Genomic DNA, 23581 nt, shown 5'->3' with positions numbered 1-23581 from the left:
GAAGCTGTCTCTCATTAGGGCCACATGAGGCAGTCCTCAGTTGGATTTGATGGTGATGAGGCAGAATGCCAGAGCTGCAGGGTTCTTCAGTTGAAGGTGGGAGACAGGGTCAGAAGGCCTTGATGCCTTGCCTAAGGGGATTCTGCTTTGTCCTTCCTCCTTTGCATCTGATAGGAAGAAAGGGCACACAGAAGGGCATAGAGGAAGGGTGATTCTGGTGGCTCCAGAGCAGCCCAGGCATCCTTGGTTCATGGACTTGATAAACCTCAAGTTAGAAGGACCCTTGTGGTTCAGCCATATTCCTGACCAGCAGGCTTAGAACAGGTGGATGGCTTTTGTCTCACATCCTGGCTTTTGAGTCGAGAACGCTGAAAGTTAAGGACTATTCAGATGAGGTCATTTCTACTTTGTTTCAAGCCAGGAAGATCTTGAAACACGTTTGGAAGGTGTTTGAGTCATGGTGTCAGGAATCAGGGCTTCAATTCAGATGAGCCTGTCTTTTTTGCAGAACAGCTTATGGAAGGGTTTAGCCTTAAACTCTCTGAAAGTGCAAGTGGCAATGTTATCCTGTAGTAAGGGTAAGGTGCATAATTCTTCTCTGTCTCACCCAGATGTGATGAGATTTTTGAGGGGGTGAAGCATTTGTATCTCCCCATTGGGCGGCACATTGATCACTATGGACTCTAAATTGAGTTTTGATGGCCTTATATAAGCCCCATTTTGAACCAGTCGGGCAGGCATTCTAAAAGGATCTTATGCTGAGAATGATTTTTTTTTGGTGGCTATTTGTTCTGCAGGACACATTTCAGAGTTGCAGGCTTTGTCATGTAAGGGCCCCTTCCTTCAGTTTTTGGAGGATGGGATTTCTATTTGTACGGAATCATCTTTTTTGCTGAAGGTAGTTTCTTCCTTTCATTTGAACCAATCCATAGAGTTGGCTGTTTTTAGGAAATCTGCTTCTTCCTCTACGCATTTCAGGGAGCTTAATGTCTTAGATGTCTGCAGGACTCTCCTGAGATACTTGAGTCACAAGTTAATTTCATAAATTAGATCATCTTTTCGTCTTATTCAGTAGCACCAAGGAGGAGAAGACATTGAAAGCTGCTGTTGCTAGATGGTTTAAGGAAGCAGACTCTTCTGCTTATATGTGCAAGGGACTTCACGTTCTGGTGGGTCTTCAAGCTCATTCTACTAGAGCGCAAGCTGTGCCTTGGGCTGAATGTCAGTTGGTTTTGCCGCAGAAGATTTGGAAAGTGGCGGCTTGATCTTTACACACTTTTTCCAAATATTGTAGGCTGGATATGTATGCTCCAGGCGCTGCAGGATTTGAAGATGCTACTGCAAGTGGGTCTTTCAAGTTCCCACCTAGTTTAGGGAAGCTTGGGTACATCCCAGTTGTCTGGATTAGTCTGGGGGATGATGAGGAAGGAAAAATTGGTTCTTATCTGCTAATTTTATTTCCTAGACTCCCTACAGACCAGTCCAGAATCCCATTCTTTGTTTCTGAAGACCACTTTTCTATGTGTGTGTGTGTGTTCATATATTCAGAATGTTGTTGGCTTTCAAATCTTTTCGTGGGAGGGGCTTTCAGGTTTTCTCTATCGGCATTAAGTCTTTTTTAGCTTGGTTACAGATTATAGTGAGCCAAATGCAGGTGGCACAGTAACTTATGTACCAACAGTGCAGTAAAGCTTTTGTCTCTGACTCCATCCCCTTGTAGGGGAGAAAAGTTCAATTGTCTGGACTGATCTGTGGGACTCAAGGAAAGAAAATTAGCTGGCAAGAACCAGTTTTTCCATGTATTATGCTTTCAAGAAAGGCATGGGGCAGCAATAACATCTCTAAACAGAAGGCATGGGGAGGTAACCTGCAGGAGTGGAAGTTGCAACAATAAACATTTTACTGGACAAACTGGATGCGCCAGTTTGGTCGCTTCTGCTGTCATTTCACTTACTATGACTGGAAAAAGTTTGCAAAATATAGGAAAGTTAAGAGTTAAATCTCTCACAAATCGGATTAGTCAGATAGTACATTACTGTAGAATTACCAGACGACTTCCAGGTCAATATCTTTTATCCCAATTTCCAAAATCAACAAAGCATTGGAAAGAACAGCTTGCAGGACAGTAGGTTTCATGTCCTATACATTTGAGATACTTGCAGATTATTAAGAAAATAAAATGCCATGCTAGGTCAGACCAATGGTCCATCGAGCCAGCATTCTGTCTCTGACCGTGCTTGTCTGGGTCTCATGGAAGTACCTGGCAAATCCCAATATGAAAGTCTGCTTCATGTTGCGCTCTGCAAGAGTTAAGAGGTGGAGAAACCAGTCTGTCTGGCTAATAATTATTTATGGACCTGTCTTCCAAAAACATGTTCAAACTTTTTTTTTTTAAACTCAGTTGTACTACTAGCCTTAACCACATTTTCTGGCAGCAAGTTCCATAGTTTAACTGTATGTTGACTGAAAAAATACTTACTTAAATTTGTTTTAGTTTCAGGGAATGCACCCTAAGTCCTAGTGCTATTTGATACTGTAAGAAAGTTTCCTATTTACCTTTTCCATACCATGCACAATTCTATAAACCTTTCTCAAATCACCTCTGTCATCTCCTACCCAAGCTAAAGAACCCTAATCTGTTTAGCCTTTCTTTATAGGGGAGCAGATTCATCTCTGTAACATTCTTGTTGCCCTATTCTGTCCCTTTTTTTATTTTTTATTTTTAGTTCTACTGTATCTCTTTTGAGGTGCAGCAACCAGTTTTTTTTCTTATTCTTTTACAAATAATTCCTATCATTTTATTTATATTTTTGGCTGTTGCTGCATGCTGAGCTGAAGATTTCAACATGTTCACAATAACCTCCAAGGTCCTTTTCATAGGTCGTATCTCCCAATATGTAATCCAGCATTGCATATAAATAAACAGGATTATTTTTCCCTACGTGAATCACTTTGTATTTGTCCAGGATCCAAGAGGCCTTGGACCGTATGATGCCCAGTTCTCATCCTGCAATTCCTCACAAGCAGTTTTTGCTTTAAATACTTTGAATAATTTTTTGTCATCTGCAAATTCAATCACCTTGCTCACTGCTTTTTTTTCTAGATCATTAATAAAGAAGTTAAACACTGATCCCAGTACAGATCCCTGGGGCATGTCACTATTCCTCTCCATTGGGAAAACTGACTATTTAGACCTGTTCTCTGATTTTTATCTTTTAACCAGTTATTAACCCACAATAAGACACTACCTCATATCCATGACTTTTTGTAATTTACTGAGGAATCTCTCATATGAAATTCTATCAAATGCCTTCTGAAAATTCAAGTGCGCTGTATTTAGCAACTCTCTAGCCACATTTATTTATACCTTCAAAGAATTCCATTAGATTGGCAAGCTATGACTTCCCTTTGTTAAAACCATGTTGGCATTTTGCTATTAAGCCATACCTATCCATATGTCTAGTAAGTCTGTTCTTAAGGGTAGTTTCTACCATTTTACCTGGCACAGACATTGGGCTTACTTGTCTTTAGTATCTTGGATAATCACTGGAGTCTTTTTTTAAAAATTAGCTTTAAATTAGTTATCCTCCAGTTTTCAAGTACAGTGGCAGATTTTAATGATATGCTACATAATAACAGGAACATATCTGCAATTTCAAATTTGATTTTTAAGAACTCTGGGTTGAATACCATCACGTCCTGGTGATTTGTTGCTATTGAGTGACAATTTGCTGTACTACATCCTCTCATTTAACAGTGATTTGCTTTAGTTTCTCTGACTCCTCACTTTCAAAGAATTGTTCCAGGGTTGGTATTTCCCTAACATGCTCTTCAGTAAAGACACAAGCAAAAAATGGATGATAAGGCATAGGGGAGAGCTAAGTCTGGCCTATCGACAGCAAAGGACCCAGGGACTGCACCAACTGCTGGCAGTGCATCGACATCAGGAGGGCATAGGTTTCCCTCAACAGCAAGCAGCAGGATGGACTGAGGAAACAGATCGTCTCCTCCCATCTGAGGAAAGTGAAGGTTTCTGCTGCATCAGTGCTAGCTTTGAGACACTGTATTAGGTGGAGACCAAGAAGCATCAACATCTGTCTTCATCGATGCATGATGCTGGGATCAGGGATGTTCTGACAGCTTGAATCCCCTGAAACATTCCTGTAGGGAGGAGAGCTTATCCTCGCAACGTTCTTTGGAATCTTAACAGCTTCCAAAGGTTCAGATATTGGCCATCAAGTTATCTCATATTCCAAGAAGTTGTAGCCTCGCTGGCTTCCCAGGATGTATTGGCACTGATAGTTTTCAAAGTGGAGCTGGCAGGAAGGAACCAAGAGGCCTTGGTCTGTAGGATGGCAAATATTGGTATACTGGCATGGATGACAACAGTTTCCTTGCAGACAGACATACAGTCCTTACTGGAGTTTCTGTATGCATCCAGTGGAGGGGACCTGATGCTAATTCCCGAAGGGGCATTGGTACCACCATATCAATGCTAATTTCTAGAGCCTCAGGGGAGGAAGCTTCACTGAGGCACAGAAGTACATTGGGGTCTAGACCTGAACAGATACATGCTACCCTTTCAGAGGCCTTGTCTGCTAGCTGGATGCGGTTCCATGCCACTCCCCAAATGTACCAGTTGTGCTTGGACTTGGAATATTCCTGGGGGTACAGCTATGGATTTGGGGACTGCCCTAGTCAGGAGGGGTCAATAGGTTTACCCATAGATCTCTCACCTCCATAGGAACGGAGATCTCCTAAAATCTCTTTTACCAATTTTGCCAAGAGAATGGTAGAGTCCTTTCCTTTTGATTTGCAGGAGGAGGAAGAGTCCAGGGCCAAAATCTTAACATCCTCCAATTCATGGCTCCTCCCCTAGGATATCTTGGCAGTGCCTGTCCATGAGATCCTCCTCTCTGTGTCTCCAGTTAATAAGAAGGCAAACATGATGTGTACAAAAGGCTCTTGGTTTCGAGAAGCAGCAACTGCCTCATCAGTTGGTTGTGGTGGAATCTGTTCTTTAAAAGGCCAAGAGATATAGAACCCACTCCTCATTGCCCTGAAGTGTTATTTCCATTCCGTGGTCTTATTGGGAGAAAAGTTTACCATGGAGCTATGGTTAATACCCACTACATTCTACTAGAATTTCTTGAGCTAGTGCATGTGAAATATTGTGAAGGAGACCATAAAGCATCAGCACCAGTCTCCATTGATGCATGGTGCCAGGCACTGGGATGCACAGTCTTTTTTTTGCAGTCATGCCCACCCCCATGGCAAGGAGCGCCAGTCCTCCAATGTCTGGGGTACTCGAGCTCCACTGGTCCTGGTGCCAGTTGCCGATCCCCCTCGGGGGTCCAAGGAAGATCTCACCACCCCTCCATCCTCCCAGTTGGTGTTGGCATCAGCAGCGTTCGAATAGGAGCTGGAGCGTCGAGTCCAGCTAGCAGTGGAGTGGGCGCTGTAGGGCCATGGTCCTGTGGCACAGAGGGAGCCAGAACTGGTATTGCCTGTTCTCCTACTGCTTCTGGAGAAGCTTAATGTACTCATCGGTGCCTTACTGACCCAGCTGGCATTGGTTCCCTTGCTGGCCGGTTGGTGGTTGTCGCCGGGTCCTCAGAGGAGGAAGCTCTACTGAGGCTGGTGGAATTGCCGCGGCTTGGAGCCTCCTGTCCAGTTCTATCTGTGCCTACACCTCTGGACGTTGGTCGAGCACCTAGAGCCCTATCCCCTGTGACATACAGTAAGGATGAAGCTCCCTGTGACCCCTGTGGGGTTGATCAGATGGAGTTTTCCTCCGAGGACTCAGATGGTCTCCAGTCAGACCCTTCTCCTCCAGAGGAGCAAAGGAAGTCTCCGCCTGAGGACTTAACCTTTGCAGGTTTTGTGAGATTGATGGCAGAGGTCACCCGTTCCAGCTGTTGATGGAGGACGATACCAGACAAAAGATGCTTGAGATCCTTCAATTTGTGGAGGCTGCTAAGGAGATTCCTTATCTGGATGATTGGCTGGTCAATAGCATGTCTCAGGCAGGGGCAGCCAGGTCCATGCGCTTGACCATTCAGATGCTGAAGTCACAAGGGTTCGTTCTCAACTTCCCAAAGTCCCATCTCAGTCCATCACCTCGATTGGACTCATTGGGACCCTGTTAGACATGGCTCAGGCCAAGGCCTTTCTGCCACGTCAGATGACTGTCTCATTAGCAGCCATGGCTGCAGAAGTTCAGCAGAGCCAGTAGGTATCGGCTTGGCACATGTTGAGGTTGTTGGGCCACATGGCTGCGATTGTCCATGTTACTCACTTGGCACAATTACACATGTGCAGAGCCCAGTGGACCCTGAGGCCTCAGTGGCAACAAGCCACACAGAGCTTCCAAGATTGCATCCAAGTCACCCCATCCCTCCGGGACTCCTTGTCCTGGTGGTGGGTACTCTCCAATATGGAACAGGAAATCACCTTTCGAAGCCTTCCCACTCAAATTGTTACCCATGGATGCATCTACCCTGGGGTGGAGCGCTCATGTGAATGGGCTTGGCACCCAGGGCTTATGGTTCACTCAGGAACACTCTTGTCAAATCAACTTCCTGGAGCTCTGGGCAATCAGGTATATGCTGTGGGCTTTCAGAGATCGGCTGTCCAACAAAGTTATCCAAATCCAGACTGACAACCAAGTAGCCATGTGGTATGTCAACAAGCAGGGAGGCACAGAATCGTACCTCCTGCGTCAGAAAGCGGTCCAGATCTGTCATGGGCCCTGTCCCACGGGATGGTGCTCAGGGCTATGTACCTGGCCAGGATGGAGAATGTGATAGTGGACAGGCTGAGTTGAGCCTTCTGACCCCATGAATGGCCCCTGGACCAGGAGGTAGCGAATTGGCTATTCCACCTCTGGGGAAGCCTTGAAATCTGTTTACATCCTCCCTGCAACAGGAAGGTGCCTCAGTTCTGCTCCTTGCACAGGACAGATGCAAACCAGCCTCTGATATCCTCACCTGCCAGTGGGGCACAGGTCTTCTGTATGTGTATCCTCTGATTCCCTTAGTGGTGAAGGCTCTCTTGGGTTTCTCCTATTTTTATTTTTCATTGTAATTCTATGTTACGAGACTGTAGAGAGGGCCCCACATAGACTAGTGGTGTAGGGTATACTGAGGATGCTCAGTGCGCCTAGCCAAGTTTCTAGAAACTTTGACATAAGTTTTCCATATTGGGCTCCATCTGATGTCACCCATGGGTGAGAACAAATATCCTGCTGTCCTTGGAGAACGCCTATTACAAGTAAGCAACTCTTCTTTACTCTTGGCCTCTTTGAGCCTCCCTATAATGACCTCTTGTTGTAGAACCTTTCCCCCAACTGGAAAAGGGTTTCCTCTTGTGCATTGCTTATATCTTTGAGGTATTTAAATATTAAGTCTCGTGTTGGAGAGCTTTTGGTGCATATTTATGCATATGCTCCGTAGAATTGCACTGCCTCAGGAGACAGGGGCTGTAGCTATGGGAATATTTGCTAGTGCAACAGCTGAAACTAGTGAAGGAATACAGATATCTGGGCAGTTTAAGTTCAGAAGATGAAAAATGTTTACTTAAGGGGCAAGTCTCAATAGCCCACATTGCGTGCAAAGTAGGTGGCTAATTTTAGCCTCCCTGCATTGCGCCAGTTCTCAAAGCCAGCATAATTTCCCTTTGAGAATGAGGATGTACAAAGTGCGCTCATTCAAAGCATCCTCGTGCTTTGCATCTGCTATTTATGCATGTGCCAAAGGGGACAGAAGAGCATGCATGCTGTTGGAAATCCCATGTTTGCCTGCTGCTTTCCTCCACTGTCCTAAATGCATCTACTGGAACACTTTTTTTTTTTTTTTTTTTTTGTGATTCAGTAGCTTCATAGGCTCCTTTTTCTTCCAGTTTATTGGTAATCGAAGCTGGGATCTGGCTTTATAAACCTTCATTAGCAGCTATTGGAGGTTTTTCCCCCTCTTTTAGTGATGGCACAAGTACTTTGAGCTGCATGTAATTTGCTTTCATGTGCCGAAAGGCAGAATATAAATCAAATAAATTTAAGGGTGGCAATTTTCAGTTAGGCCATTTTACCTAGTAAATGCCTTTGAAAATTACCCTCTTCGATCTAAAGTTTAAGAAGAGGAGTGGGATACAGAACGGAAAGAGACTTAAGCACACAGATCATAAAAGAAAATACAAGCATTTCAAAGGCGGTGTTCCAGAAGAATTTTGGAGTTTAGCTGGAAGGTCGTTGGCTGACATGAAAGCATATAAAATGATGGAAGTTGGCAATACCCTGGTAGAAGTCCTGGCCAAAAGGAAAATGGGATTTGCTGGTTTTGTGCTTGGAGTTTCTGGTAACAAAACTAGCTTAATCCAGAACTGGAGGGCATGACAGAGCACAAGAAAGGGAAGAAGGCAGGGAGCCGTCTGGGGCAATGACATTTAAAACTGTCAAGATCTGGAAATACCTGGTGAAACAGGAAATCTGGGACGCCAGAGCTGCCAGTCTTTGCGTTTAAAGATGACACTAGCTATGCACAGTAATGCAGCGCTAGGTAGTGCACCACCACCTTTGATGGTGCGGTAAGGGCTGCAAAAGTTTCCCCTTTCTGCGGAATTGGCCAGTCCTGACCAAATTGCCACAGAAGACTAGGCACACTCTTTCAAAACAAAACATTGGTGGTGCTGGACCCCAAACTTCCCCTCTCCCTCCCTCCCTCGTGGCCGTCCGCCTGTCCTGGAAGAGAAACATTGTGCTATCCCCCCGCCGCCCCCCCTTGCTTCCTTTCCTGCAGTGAAACAGGAAGAGAAGAATGGCGGTCTTGCAGCCCCCGGGCATATTCCCTTGGGGCACTGCAAGGCTGCCATGCCTTTCTTCCTGCTTCGCTGCAGTAGTGGCAAGTGAAGGGAGTATGGGGGGGGGGGCGGAAACAGGGTGAGTGAAGGGTTCATAGGGAGGAGGGAGGGAACCAGGCTGAGTGAGGGGCTCTAGAAGGGATGATAAGAGAGAGAAGAAATGGGGGAGCGATCGGGGAAGGGTCTGTGGTTTCCACCATCACCCTTGGACCTCCCTCTTTCCTTCTCTTCATCCCAATCTTACACCCCATCCCCAATACTCCTTTCTTCCCATCTCCTCTCTCTCCCCAATCCTCCCTACTCCTGATCCCTCCTTTCCTTATCCTCCCTGAATCCCCATCCTCTCCTCTCTCCCTCGTTTCTCTCTTCCTCCTGCCTAAAATTCCTTCTTCATTTCCCCCCTCTGCAATCTTTCTTCCCATTCCCAGATCCAATTCCCTTCTTTCTCCCCAGCCCCAATCACTAAGGTCCATTTTCCTCTAATAAAGAACCAAATAAATTAACTGGCCACAGAAATGTCAGAAAATTAAACGTATTTTTATTAAGTAAAAAAACCCCCAAATATTATATAAATTGCAAATACATACAAAGTTATGCAAATGTGCCGTTTGCTACAGAATTTTGGAATATCGGCTACAGAATTTGCTAACTCTTGCCACAGAATCTTGCAAATCCTGCCACAGGAAACCGGGGCTCTGCATATAAGTCTCTCTCCTTCCGGTTTATCCTTGAATTTCTGTTTCTGTGGAAAATTGCCACGGGCTGTATCTGTCCCTTCCCTGGGTAGTGTAGTCCTGTTCTGTGCCTCTAGGTGGGACTGTTGGCTTACTATTATTTCATGCATACAGCCCTTGGGAGGTATAACCAGATCAAGTTCTTTCATTCAGCAGGTACCAGATTGTACAGCGTATCTTGAAGTGTAATATCCAAAGTAGAAAATAAACCTTGTTTGATGTCTCACCTTGGTGGGTCACTGGTTCAGAGGGAAGAGTGCTGTTGTGTCTTCCATGCATCACCTCTCAGGGCTACTCACCTGCTTGTTCTTTGTCTGCTTTTTCTTTCTCTGTAATATATGTTAACTGTAATCTTTGTTTGCAGCCCTGTCAATTTGACTATGCTGTGTTCTGCCCTAACATTACAGAAGTATCTGCCTCTGGGAATGCAGGTGAGCAGCAAGGATTTACATGAGTGGGGGGAGGGTCTATGGAGGGGGAGACAAGTGACTGGGAAGAGTTAGAGAGGGATTATGTAAGAGGTATGATGAGTGGCTGGGAGGGGGGCTACCGACCAGGCAGAGTTAATGGGAGCAGTTACAGAGATGGAGAAGGCAATGAGTAATTGAGAACATAAGATATGGCAAAATCCATTGATCCCTGCATCCATATCCAAAGACTAGATTTATTTCTTGTTACTCACGCCCAGGGATAATAATGTTTTATGGACTTTTCCTTCAGGAACTTGTTCAAACCTCTTTTAATCCTCACCTATGTTAGTCACCTTGACCACATCCTCTGGCTACAGATTCCACAGCTTGATTGTGTGCAGAATGGAAACATATTTTCTATAATTTATTTAAAATCTGCTGGTTGCTATTTTACAGAGATGAAGGGGAGATGAATGACTGAGAGAGCCTGGAGAATAGGAGAGATGGAGGGAGAGATGAATGATTGGGAGAGCTACAGCGATGGAGGAGGCAAAGTGATTGAGAGGGGTGGGGGAGGGTATTGCATGGAGGTAATGGAAATCTGACAGCGTGAGGCCTAGTTTACAAGTCACACCCTGGATTTCACATAGAACTCCAAGCAGAGCATGTACTATGACTGTAACTGTATTTTAGCATTGTTTTATTTTTTGCTTTGTGAGAGCCCTTTAATAATAAAGCATCAGCACATCACGGAAAAAGGTGTCAGGCTATGGGGGAGGCAGGGGGGAAAGGAATTAATTTATTGCACCCGTTCCCTCACTTTCAACAAGCCGAGCACATGTTCAGCTGGGGCCTACTTCCTTCCAGCCTTACAACTACAGTGTGTCCACTACAGCTAGTTCAAAGCTGGAAGCCTCGGTATTACAGGACTGCCTTGAATAACTGGGACTCCTGTTATTGGATATGCCTTGAACTCCTTTCTTCTTTGTTTCTTCAGATCAGCAGAATTTTAATGTGACTCTGGAAAATGTTCTTAGCCGCTGCTTGGAGAACCAGAGGCACTGGAACCAGCTGATGGAAGAGAAAGCTGGGCTGGATATCTGGCCAGTGGCCCCACTCGAGCTAGAAGAAAGCCTGATGAAGAAAGCCAGTCTCCGAGGCTGTGCACTGCTTATGGTACCAGTTGCAGAACGTCTGCTAAACTCCAGCTCGCTGGTGTTTCCATCTATTTCACAGGCACTACAGTGGGTGACGCAGGGCAGGGACCCGGCCTTACAGTGTCCACTGGTGACCAAAGCCCTGCATCAGCATCCTGTGGCCAGCAGTGGGGCAGTCCTGCTCCAGGAAGCTGCTTCTATCCAGGTGCTGGTTACAGGAAGTCTCCATCTGGTGGGTGGTGTACTGAAGCTGCTTGACCAGTCACTGTCCCAATAGCAAAGATAGCCATGTTCTCTGCCCCCTGGGCTGGGATTAGCCTAGCCCCCATTTTTTCTCTCATTCTGTAATTCCTTATGCCACCCTAATCAGCATGCCCAGGCAGTTCAGGAAGCCCTGGTTCATCTCTATAGTGTACCTAAACCCTGCTGGATCCATCAAACTCGACTTGAATATAAGCCGCAAGAGCAGTTCAAGACTGGTAATTTTTCATCCGCTGCTGCCCTCCAGTCTCACACATGCAAGCAGCAACTGATATATTTCTAATCCCATGGACTGGGAATGGCATATTCCTGTGTTCCTAAGGTCTCCCACCTACCACTGGGCTGGGATTAGTACATTGCTGATTCCCCTCCCCTATGGGCTGGGATTGGATTGTTCTTTAATCTCTGGTTTGTGATTGGCACATTCAGTTTCCCCCTCTGGTGTTTAAATGAGATCTGTCTACTTGCATTTCCAGCTGCTGCTTCTGAAACATTAACACAATCTTTTTCATGGTTTATGGGGAGATGAGATCTGAAAGCAGTAGGTTGGGATAGTGTTAAATCTCACATTATAGGGGTTTTTATGAGCCTGCCGTTACAGTTTAAAACAACTCCTTTCAAATTAGCATGGCAGAGGATTCTCCAAGTGCTATAAACTCAGGTGATAAGACAGTCATGGGCAGTTGTACAACCTTTCCAATTTTTCTAAATGTTGATGGCCTATGTCTGTACTCTCTCCTCCCACTTTTCTCTCCCTCCCCTGAGCGAGAAGCAATGTAGCTTATCCTAGCCCTGATTCTGGTAGGAACTTTGCATTAGTACCAGGGTTTTCCCAGTTTTTAGCATAGAAAAGATCTTCCCACTGGTGCCAGGGTTTAATCATCCTCGCACTGGTGCTGACATTTATTCATCTGAGCACAGAGGGATCCTCGCAATAGAGTTGGGTCACACTTAGCCTCTGATCACAGTGAAATATTTGTTCTAGTACCAGGGTTCATTCTGAACAAGATGGGATCCTTGCACTAATGTCTAGTGTGACTTTCAGCAACCAAGTATAACATGATGCTCTCCCTAGTGCCTGGGGTCAGTAGTGAGCACTTTTGAATCATTTTTTTTGTCTTGCTGCTATATGTATCTATGATTCATCCATTGCACTAAGTCTCTTAAGTTGTTTTTCCAAAAACAAAATTGGAAGGGATCCTGCTGTCTCACTTAAAAAGAAATTATTAATGAGGATGTTTATTTGGCACTGAAGGAGCCCTGCAAGACGAGTGGAATTTGAGTTCTTTGAAAGGGCGGAAGGCAGGTCCAGGGGCAGTGACCTGTGCTTTCCTTGCATTGTCTCACACTCTTAGCTTGGCTCCCTGCCCACTTTCTGCTTGATGGTTTGACCTCCCAGTGGATTTGGGGAAGCATTGGCTGCTGTAAACTTTTTGGTAGACCTATCAAATTGGCGCCATAAGAGGCCCTGATGCTGACGGCTGTTGTGAAGAGTTTAAATTCCTTCTGTGACCCAAGGCTGTGGAGTCGGAGTGTGGCTCCGTCTTGGTGTCCAATTTTCTTGATTATTTACATCCATCTCATGCGGTTAGGACTCCGACTGGTGACAACTCTGGAAAAATTCTCACTATTCCATTGCATTCTTGGATTCATTTATGTCCATTAAAAAATCTTTTTTTTTTTTTTTTTTTTTTTGCACATTTCTCCATCCAGGAACAAAATAAAAACTGTTTATGTACATTCAAATGTTCCTCACAATAGCACAGGGAAGATGGAGAAAAAAGAAGCTTTGGCAAGTGAATGTGACTACCGCTTGAATGTGTTTAGTGCTGGGTGGAGTAATGATGGTTACAAGCAGTTTTCATTCATTTCTGACTTCTTTTTAAGATGCATGCATAGGGCTTGCATTATTGTGAGGACAATAATGCAAGCCCTTTCCATGGGTAAAATACTATTTTAGATTATTCTCCATGTGGATAACAGTACCTGTCTGTGTCAGCAACGCAGCTGCTGTTAGCTGTGTTTCTTTGGAGGCATTCCTGGGGTGGGATTAGGCTGCAGAGCTACTTACCTAGGTAATTTTGAATAATAAATGCTACAGCCATAGTTTCTCCTAAAAATAAAGAAAAGGTATCAGCACAGAAAGCTGGTGCAGATACTTTTCTTGGGGCAATAATCAAAGCAAAACTATGCATGTAATTTTGCTTATTTCAGCAAAACCTATGGGTAAAAACTACTCATGGGGTTTGTCTAGGCTGGGGGTAGTTTCTGTTGTTTCTACCCATAAAATGAGCACTTTTTGATTTTATGAAAACCATTTCTTGGGAAGCGATTTTGTAAAGTACCTTTGTATCCTCTGGCTGTTTAAAATGGTGTCCGGTGCCCTTCTCATATACCAAATATAGGACCTCCTGCCCTTTGTCTGAGCTGGTGACTGCCCTTAGCCACTCATCTGATCCAGCTAGGCTCTCCAGTCCTGGATGCAGTCTGACCCCTCTCCCTAAGCTCACTGTCTAACCAGCCACTGCCCCTTTCCCTGAATCTGATCTGGCCTTCCATCCAGTCTGATGACAGATATGCTGAATTTATTTTGTGGGGAAGTCTTGGTAGTTTCTGCTTGCTCAGGGTTTGGACTTGCAGCTCAGTTGGAACCAGGACTGGGATCCTGGCTTCATGAGCTTTCATGCACATCTGCCTGGGGCTCCCCCCCCCCCCCCCCCCCCCTTATCTGATATTCTGTTCCCTCTCCCAGTTATCACTTTAACAGCCCTGAGCCCTAAATCTGGCCCCATTAAGCGTCATGGCTTGATGACTGAGCTACCTGCCCCCCTCCCCAGGGAAGAAGCTCATTTTGTAAAAGGTGTTGGATAGCTTCTGCTCATTCTTTAGTAAGAGCAGATCAGTGCTAAGAATGGGAGAACTCCTTTGTCAAAAAAGTCAAAACTTTGCAGAGTACAAAATCACCTACAGAAGTTGTGAATTTTAATGTGATATTGAAATTGTTCAAAATAAAACTACAGCTCCCTTTAACTTACCTACTGTTTTAAGAGTCTGGACAAAGTGAAGAGATGTACTGCTGTAGTTGGATAATTGGTTTCATGTTTTATTGATATAAATACTAAACACTTTTTTGCCTAATATTTTGTTTGACTTTGCAAGTGCTGCACTTTGTCTCTGTAGTAGTCCTGCTGGGAGTAATCAGCGCACACACTATCTCATGGCTTTAGTGGGAGACACTTTCCATGTATTAACTGCTTCTGCAAGGTGCCAGCCTGACAGCACTGGAACCTGAAATCTGCCATTTAAGAGGAGGAGATGGGGAAGAGTGGCCTGCTACTACTGTAAGAGCAGGCCAGCTGCATTCATCGAGAAAATAAGAGCTGGGAGGGGGCTACTGTCACAGGCTGAGTAGTGTAATCACAGCGGTCAGAAGGTTTGAACGGGCTGCTATTTCTGTTTAGTTGACTGTTTTAACTGATAAGTACTCAGGTATGTGTAACTCTTGTGAATCTTTTTTTTATATCATATCCCGCCCCCCCCCCCCCCCCCCCCCCCCCCCCCAATCCTACCCAAACAGCATGGCTGTGGCTGGGTGTCACTTTTCTTCAGGCCAGTGAGGGCAAGTCGTCTCTGTGTTTTATCCTCCATGCCAAATTATGGGCAGTGAGTGTGGGTGGGGGCATTGTAGTAAATAAAACAGCCAACCTCTCACCCCCACTAGCCTGCAGTACTTCTTCTGGCTAGGAGCCATGGAGAAAAGCTTCCTGGAGTGCAGAAGTTTTGCCACACTGGTTTAGGACAGCTGTTAGGCTGGGGTTAACTTTTCCTTACTTACAGAAGCTGCCTTGTGGTAGTCTGTGTAACACAATTGTTCTTCCTTAAAATACAATTTAAAACTAAGTTAATAGAAATGTATCTTCTGCTTTTTCCAGAATGACAGTGCAAGCCTTCAGGTTTACAAAGCAGCCTGAATATGAAAGAGAAGTTTGCATCCATTACTTTAACTGTATATAAATATAATCTCATGCACAGTAATTTTCCACCTCTTAGTGGAAGAAAACTCAAGTTAAATGTTCCTGGCTAGCCACTTGGCAGTAGTTACCCTCTCACTCCACATATGCTACTTTTGATCATTAGCAATTGCGGGTGAGGGAAATTGCCAGTGTAGAATGCACTCTCTTAATTCTCAGCACATATGGAAACAGATTATAAATCCGTAAAATTAAAAATTATATCAGTATTTCTGTTAGAAAGTGGCCTTCTCTTCTATGATGTACATGACAAGAGCCAACTGCTGCTGAGAGAGCTGATGATTTGTATTTGGAAGGCTCGTGTCCCTGTTTGTGGAAAGGTGTCTGTCGAGGAAGGATGCAAGTTGGTTAAACAATAATAGCAAACTTCAAAAAAGGTTTCCTCCTTACATTTTATTCCTGAAGACAAAGCAACCTCAGAGAGCAGAATTTCCTCAGGTTCGAGCCAAACCCTCCACAGTAACCATTACAATACATCATATCAGTCATTTGAATAAATAGTTAACATTTCTCTCGCATTTGTAACAGCTTATTTTTTAATTAGGCTGAAAGTGTTGGTAGTGCTTTGGAGAATGGAGCCTCTTACCCTAACACGCTGTACTTTTCCAAGAGTGTTCAGAATCAATTAACGAGGCTTAATGTAAGCGGAGCTCCACATGCCCTCCAACCACTCCTTTCCAGGAGCTATAGCATAGCTATCGTGCTTACTGGTGCTGAAACATGGTCATGGTTTTAGTTAGTAAGATGTCTTTCAGACCGATGTCATAAAACCGAACAATATGTTTGTAGTTGAGTGCAGACTTCTAGGAGCTATATTGTCCTGGAGAAAACCTAGCTTCGTTGCAGGCCGTGATTCATTTCATTAGACAAACAAAAATTACGTAAGGATGATGTACCTGATTTTTACTGACCACGCTTGTCCTGGCTTCAGCTGTGAGAGTAAGGAGTGGAGGAAGCACATGAATCTTGAAAGGATACCTTTAGAGCAGACATTCCCATTGGCAAAGTCTTCAAAAATTAAGTGAGATTAGTAGGTTTGATGCCCAAAGCTGGCTTCTGCTTCAAAGCTCAATGAAGCTGGGTAGTCGCTGCAGTGTTGCTCAAGCCAGTCTTGGAGTAGCCCCTAGCATGTCAGATTTTCAAGATCTCCACAATAAAATATGCATGATGGAGATTTACATATATTATGAATATCCTGAAAACTTGACTTGCTATGGGCCATTTCACGCAACATAATTCTATGGGATATCATGAACCCATTATAAGTATATCATTACCTGAGTTGTAAATCCAGTAAGGTGTTGTCTCTTATCTAGAACAAGAAGTGTCCCAGCCCTCCCATGCTCCTCTGTGGCAGTGTATCACCTATCAACACACCTGTGGTTTAGCACGCTCACCAACCAGATCTCTTGTGCTCCATCTTATCTGTATTAGTCCTTAAAGTTAACTTTAAACTCACACAACAAAGGCCATAGGAACTGGCCTATTCCATTCCTTGAGAGGCACAAACAGGCCACGTTTCCAGGATATCCACACTAAATATGCATCATGCACATTCAATGTGGATATCCCGAAAACCTGGCCTGTTTATAGCTCTCGAGGACTGGAGTTGGCCACCCTGCGCTAGAAGAAAAAACAAACAATGGCTTGCACCACACTACTGGATCCAACACTTGTTACAGGAGCCACCTGTCCTAAGGACATTTTCTTGTATTTCTAACATATCTGATAACTAAGGTTCTGCTAGAGTTGATTCCCATTTGATGGAATCTTAGGCTGTGATATCTTGTTATTGGCACAATGTCAGTGTTTAATAGCAAATAATGCAAAGAGTGTGTAGTACATGAACTTTCGGGGCAACATGGTCTGGAATGTTCACATACTGCATTGGATTATTATGCTGCTCTCCCTTTGCTGTGGCATTGGGTAAGCATCTCCACTCGCTAGTCAGATTACAGTGCTTCCCTTTGCTCAACTGCCAGCAGTGCTCCAAAATGGCTGCTACCTACATCAGAGGCTCATGTATTCCCAGACATACTTTCTGTGCCATTGCATAGCTAGATTCAGGGCCCATGACTGCATATTGGGGAAGGCGCTGGTAGCTACAACTGAAGGCACACTGTGGCTTGAGGCTAGTGCTGGTTCCAAAGGGGGTGGAAGCCCAGAGGCAGGAGCAAAGACTGCTGGGTTAAAAAAAAAAGTCCTTTTTGTGCATATTAATTAGTATAAAACATGTTAATTTACAGAAATATGGAGCATCTCAATATACCACAGAATTTTCAAATCCTTCCCCAGAAATTTACTCCTAAACAGCCCTAGGAAACAGGTTTTGATCACAATTTTCTTCCGAAACAAAGACCACTTCCTCAAGATCCGTTCCTAAGGAATTTTAGCTTTACAGCATCCTCTCACAGGACAGATGCTTCCTCCTGCCATGTAGTCACAGCTGAAGATGGGCTCATGTCATATACTATCATTGGCTAATTCTGACTGTTCACTAAACCAACATCAAATCCTACAACAAATCTGCTTTACCAATTTTGTTTATGATTTGTCCAGCTGCTGAAAAAGACCAAAAAGTGATAGAGGCTCCGCATAGTTATCTCTTAATGAACAGAATGATCAGATTTGTAAACAAGAACAGAACTACAAAAAATGCCCCATCATTTCTAACAGTGCAAAGCACAGCCAGGTGCATTCTAGGATACATTAAGAGCGCAGGGCTCATGAAGAAGAGAGGAGAAAGCACAGGAAAAGGCCTTGGATCTGTTGGCCTCCTATGACTAAATTGGATGAGACAAGTTATCCCAAACTGTTGACATTATTGGTAGTACTCAAATCCTACCCAAACCCTTCTCAAGTCAAAAGTTTAGAAATTGTGCAGCCATCTCCCCTGAAAATGCACTGGCATGTGCCAATGGTAACACTTACCTGGCAATACATTAGAACAGCATTGTACTCTTAAGGAATGTTTTCATACTATTAACTACTTAATACTGTTAATATACAAATCAGATCATCTGCTGCTGCAGCAGAAGATCAACCACTCCTCCTACATCCATTCCCCGTACATTACATTCTTCCCCCAACTCCATTATCTATGTTTCTCCTAACCCTACAGCCGTTCCCTGTATATTATGCTCCTCCCCATATCCATTCTCTGTAATTACACTCCCCTCACCCCAAAGCCTTGTATAATACTCTCCTCCCCCCATTCCCTATTTTGCACTCTTCCCCCACCCCCATCCTGTACATTACCTTGTCTGCCCTCATACTAATAATGGACAGGCAAATAAAAGGTAAAATGGAGCATACCCCACATTTATTTCTCTGTGAAGAGGGGGTGGGAAGGAGAGAAGTCAATTGTCTAACTTCCTATGGTTAAGTTCTATAAAATATTTTGTATAATTTATTTATGTAAATAGAAGTTTAAAATTAAAAGATTGAGCAGAAAGCTCTGTAATTGTCACTTACTTTACAGGATCAATATTCAGATGGTTTGTGCAGTTAAGTTGGGAACTTAGCTGGACGAACCATGGGATTTACATTTTCTGCCACTTTGTCTGACTTAGCCGGCTAACGTTCAGCCAGATAAAAGTTATTCGGATAAGTTGGAGGCATTCTGGGAGTGTTCCAGGGAAGCGTTGGGTTAGCTGGATACATTTTTCCGAGCAGGACTTCATCCAGCTATTTTCAGTGGAACGCCTAATCAGCCGTGCTCCACTGAATATCCCTAAATTTATCCTGCTAACGTTAGCTGGCCAAACTGTCTGCTCACCACCTTCAGGCAGGCTGCGCTGCACTTCAAAATGCTGTTGAGCTGCTTCCTTAAAAGTAGCACTAGTAGGAGACAAGGTTTTCAGATAAGATCAGTTATGAAGTAAAACAAGCCCCTCTTTTTCTGTAGATTTTTTTTTTCGGCGGTCTGGCGCAGCTATCAGGACAAAGAAATGGAGGAAGGGAAGAAAGTGATAAAAGAAAAGTGCTAAGGCTGTAGCAAAAGGAGAAAAAACTTGTATCAGATATAGATGAGGAAGAAAGAAAAAAACCAAAAAAATGTGAATAAGTAAAGATAAAATGAGTGTAGCAGAATTTAGAAATGTTAAATATTGCATGGTGTGTGAAAGAAGAGAGGAAATATGGAAAAGGTGGAAGATGGGTAAAAATGGTGAAAAGCTGATAACCCCAAGTACCTGCAGTGCTTATCCAGAGGAGAGCAGATGAAGCCGTAGGACCAGAGGGTGTGCACCCAAACTAGTGACTGTACTCATCACAGCTCTCTCTAACTTGTCTTTGGAGATGGCGGACTTGAGAGGCCGCAGGAGAGCAGATGTAGTAGACATTGGAAGGAGGAGCCAAGCTACCAGAAGACCTGTCGGCTCAAAGTCAATAGCGAAAATACCAAAGAGAGCACAGCACCTTGGACCAAGTAGATTACAGGATCCTAGAGAGGGAAGGAAAAATTCAGCAGATTGATTTCTTTAATGAGGTGACAAAGATCAGGAAGATGGCATGGATGATTCCTATCAGAGACCGGTGGGTGGTAAGTGGAGTCAACTCTTGTGAAAGAAAAGTGAAAATATGCTTGTTTGAAGATGTTTGTTTTTTTGGTTTTTTTTTAATCTGTAAGGAAGGGGTAAAAAAAAGAGAGGATTTAAAAAAAAACTGGAAGAATTGTCAAGGGTATGGAAAATAAGCTTCAATTTTGAAAAGTGCAAAATCTTGCATTTAGAATGCAAAAATCCATTAGCCACGTATCAAATGGGAGGAGGAGAACTGGACACTGAAACAGCAGCAGGAACAATGAGGTAATATTGTCCTTGTATAGATCTCTAGTGAGATCTCGCCTTGAGCACTATTCAGTTCTGAAGGCTGTAACTTTGTAAGGATAGAAATAATTCAGAGAAGGACTACTAAAATGATGCAAGACCTGCAACACAAATCTTGCATGGAGAGGTCTAAACCTCTCAAATTGTACTCACTGAAGAGAAAAGGGGAATATGAAAATATTCAAGGGCATTAGGACAAAGGGTTATATACAAAGTTGGCTGGAGACTCAAATGATATTTTGTTGAGAGAGTAGTGGATGCCTGGATACCAGCAGCAGTGGTGGAAACAGTACTGTGACAGACATAGTGTGCAATGAATACAGAGGGAAGTGGTAAAGGCAAGGGAGAGACAGTAACAGAGATTGAGTAGGGTCCGTAGTGATATGGTACAGAACAACTAGACCGACTGGGTAGGGCAAAAGGTCTTGATCTGACAACTACTGTGTTACTATTTTATGCATAAGCTAACATTTTTACACAAGTGTTTACCCAAATAAACTTATGGTCTGTTTATTGCCCCCTCCCCTAAATGGGAAGGGGTAGTTCAGGGAAGGGAAATTCCACACAGAGCTTGCATAATCAGATTGCTATGTGTAATTTCCAGCATGTATTTTGTGCCTTTGTCAAGGCAGGTGCAAAGTATGAGGATACTTTACAGCTTCTTCATGCCAGTAAGATTTTGAAAGGGAAACCCCTCAAGGAGTTTCCATTTGAAAATGGATTTCAGTCCTGCAGGTACTCTGCAAGCTCTGCAGGAAATTTCATCGTTATCCTCCTCCCCAATATAGAAAATGAAGTGTATGTCTGTATCTGTTTGCTTATAACTCAAGACTGGCTAGTCCTATATATTCTAAGCTTACCAACATTATTGAATACCATCTGAAGAAAGTTACAAGCGGATACCTTTTGTCGTGATTCTTTTTGGGGTTTCCATTAATGGATTACTTGGTTTTAAAGATAAACTGGTACTACTATATTCTTTATAAACAGAACATAGGTGAAAAAATGTTTTTGTTTTGTTTTGTTTTTTTAAATATATGAAGACTGTACTTACAAAACTACTTTGGTGAAGAAAGGATACTTGCACTACCATATACATATATAAAATGGGTCACGGTTGGCTGAGGTCCTGGCTGGAATGTAGCAGGAGCCAGGCCTTCCCCCCAGCCCCTCATTTTGTATACCAAAAGGCTTTTATCATGTCAACAAAAAAATTATTTCATGGATGTAATGAAGATTACATAAAACAAATTGTAAGCTCCCACTATCTGTTCACACTATTTACACACAGAAAGGTTTTAAGCCTGGGACATCGCGGGCTGTTCTATAATGTGGGTATTTCTTCTTCAGCCACACCTAAAACTGTGAATTTTTAAGTAATTCTGGGGGTATTACGGCACTCATAGTCATCAGAACCCCCAAAAAGGCATTACAGGGTTTGGAGAGTTACACAAGAATATTGTGCAGACGCTTTCCAACAGGCTTCAAATGTAAGAAAATGGATTGCTTTACTGCTTAACATCACAGCCCTGGTGATAACGCTGAAGTCAGGAAAGGAGCCTCTGAGTTGAAAAATGGCACTGCCCAGCCATCCTCAAAATGATTCACATTTTTGTTAAAGATGTTCATTTTGAAAAGTATAATCCAGCAAAGTCCAGTAATTTAGAAAGCAGTCGGAGCATCTGGGGCAAGTGTCAGGTGCCTATCAAGCTACAGCAGCTGAAGTTTCCTTTGCTCTCTGCAGCAATTCACCTGTGTTGATACATTGCTGTCTTCACTGGCAGCCCTGCTGACTGGTTTCTAACCTTGTGAAAGATGCTTAGGGATACATAAAATATGCTACATATTAAAAGAGAAATTGCCTCGACAGACCTGAGTTTTGTTGCAGCTCTGACACATTTGGTTCCCAAACATGTCCTGGTAGGCCCTCAGCCAGTCAAGTTCTCAGGATCTCAACAATGAATACACATGAGAAAATGTGTTTATATTGAAGACCAGTATATGCATATGTATCTCATGCATGTTCATTGTGGATTACTGGTTATGGGCTCACCAGGAAAGGTTTGGGCACCACTGGTTTAGGTTGTGATGTTTTCTCGCATTTGCTGGGAACTGACAGCTCCTCCCATGGTGCACAGCTGGGCCCTTCTTTGCTAATAACAGCGACTGCCTCTGAGTGAGAGACCCAGATACTGATAACAGGGTCCTCCTGTGAGTGTGCAACCCTGAATACACTCACTGGGACCCCAGCTCCAGGTTGGCAGTGATATAGTTTACATGGAAGCACTGCTCTTTACTGTTACTCTTCTAGCCACTAATTAATGGTATTGTACAATTTCCATTCAAGTCTTTATCATGATTATAACGAACGGTTGGGAGTCATACAGAAGGCTGTCTTTTATAACAAATATGGGAGACAACTTTATGCTTAGGTCTGCCATAAAGACAGACCATTATATTAGCTTTTTTTTTTCTTCTAAAAAGGTTAACTTATTTTTTTTTACATACAGTTGTATAGAATCTTAAAAATGTCTAGTCTTTACTGTTTCTTATTATAAGATGACTGTATCTCCTTGAATTTCCATCAGTAATTAGAACCATAGAAAATATGCATTAAAATGACTGCCAAGGATTCCTCTTAGAAATGCCTCTGTGGGATAATGTACAAATCTTGTTCCATGTATTTCCTGGACACTGAGAGCCTCTGCTTCTCTTCGTAAAAGGGGCTTGGGCACTCTTACGCTGGACCTGCAACTGGACTGCTGCTATCCAAAAATGAAGAGTGAGTTCATTTTTACCATGGTAAGAGGGCCCCCTTCAAGTCTCCGCAATATATTCAAGATTGTAACGATGCCATCCAAAAGCAGGATACACGGGTTTGGGGTGAGAGAGGGACATCCATAACTGGGTTAGAGCACGAGGACCTGATGCCTCCCCATTGGCTCGGTATCACACAGTCCTAGCTGGCTGAGGCCCAGAGGAGTCCTCAGGTTTGACCACTGCTGAAGAGGAGACATTACACTGGAATCAAACGATTGCTCAGAAGCTGAGAGCAGAGGCCAGGACCCTCGCTACGCAACGCTGCTGGTGGAGCAGGGGGTGCTTTGTGTGCTTCCAATGCTGTGGTTGGCACTGCTGCTTTCTGATGCTGCCAGGTTCCCAGGAACTGGCTGTAGCTTTGCTGGGGGACCTGAGGGTAATAAAATAAGCATTAAAGCAGAAACTACAAATTGTCATCCCATGAAGCAAATTCAGTTCTTCCTATGAATGTAGCCATCTAATCATTCTGAGATAAATCATTTGTCT

General features: G+C 43.7%; 2 protein-coding genes across 3 annotated transcripts in view; one reads left to right on the top strand and one right to left on the bottom strand.

Annotated features, from left to right (window-relative positions):
- The window catches only part of LOC115097186 (folylpolyglutamate synthase, mitochondrial-like), an 86662-nt gene extending 72119 nt beyond the window's left edge, over positions 1–14543 (top strand). Inside the window, 2 exon segments of the mRNA XM_029612768.1 lie at positions 9952–10018; positions 10995–14543. Coding sequence (XP_029468628.1) covers positions 9952–10018; positions 10995–11431 — 504 coding nt within the window. The 3' untranslated portion in view covers positions 11432–14543.
- Positions 14544–15819: 1276 nt separating this feature from the next.
- Positions 15820–23581, bottom strand: part of ENG (endoglin) — a 128023-nt gene continuing 120261 nt past the window's right edge. For both annotated transcript variants that reach the window (XM_029612764.1, XM_029612765.1), the window contains exon 16: positions 15820–23465. In XM_029612764.1, coding sequence (XP_029468624.1) covers positions 23347–23465 — 119 coding nt within the window. In that variant the 3' untranslated portion in view covers positions 15820–23346. The remainder of the gene's footprint in view (positions 23466–23581) is intronic.

This window comes from Rhinatrema bivittatum, chromosome 8 (genome assembly GCF_901001135.1).
Source record: "Rhinatrema bivittatum chromosome 8, aRhiBiv1.1, whole genome shotgun sequence".
NCBI classification, from domain to species: domain Eukaryota; kingdom Metazoa; phylum Chordata; class Amphibia; order Gymnophiona; family Rhinatrematidae; genus Rhinatrema; species Rhinatrema bivittatum.
This window is presented reverse-complemented; position numbering and strand designations above follow the sequence as displayed.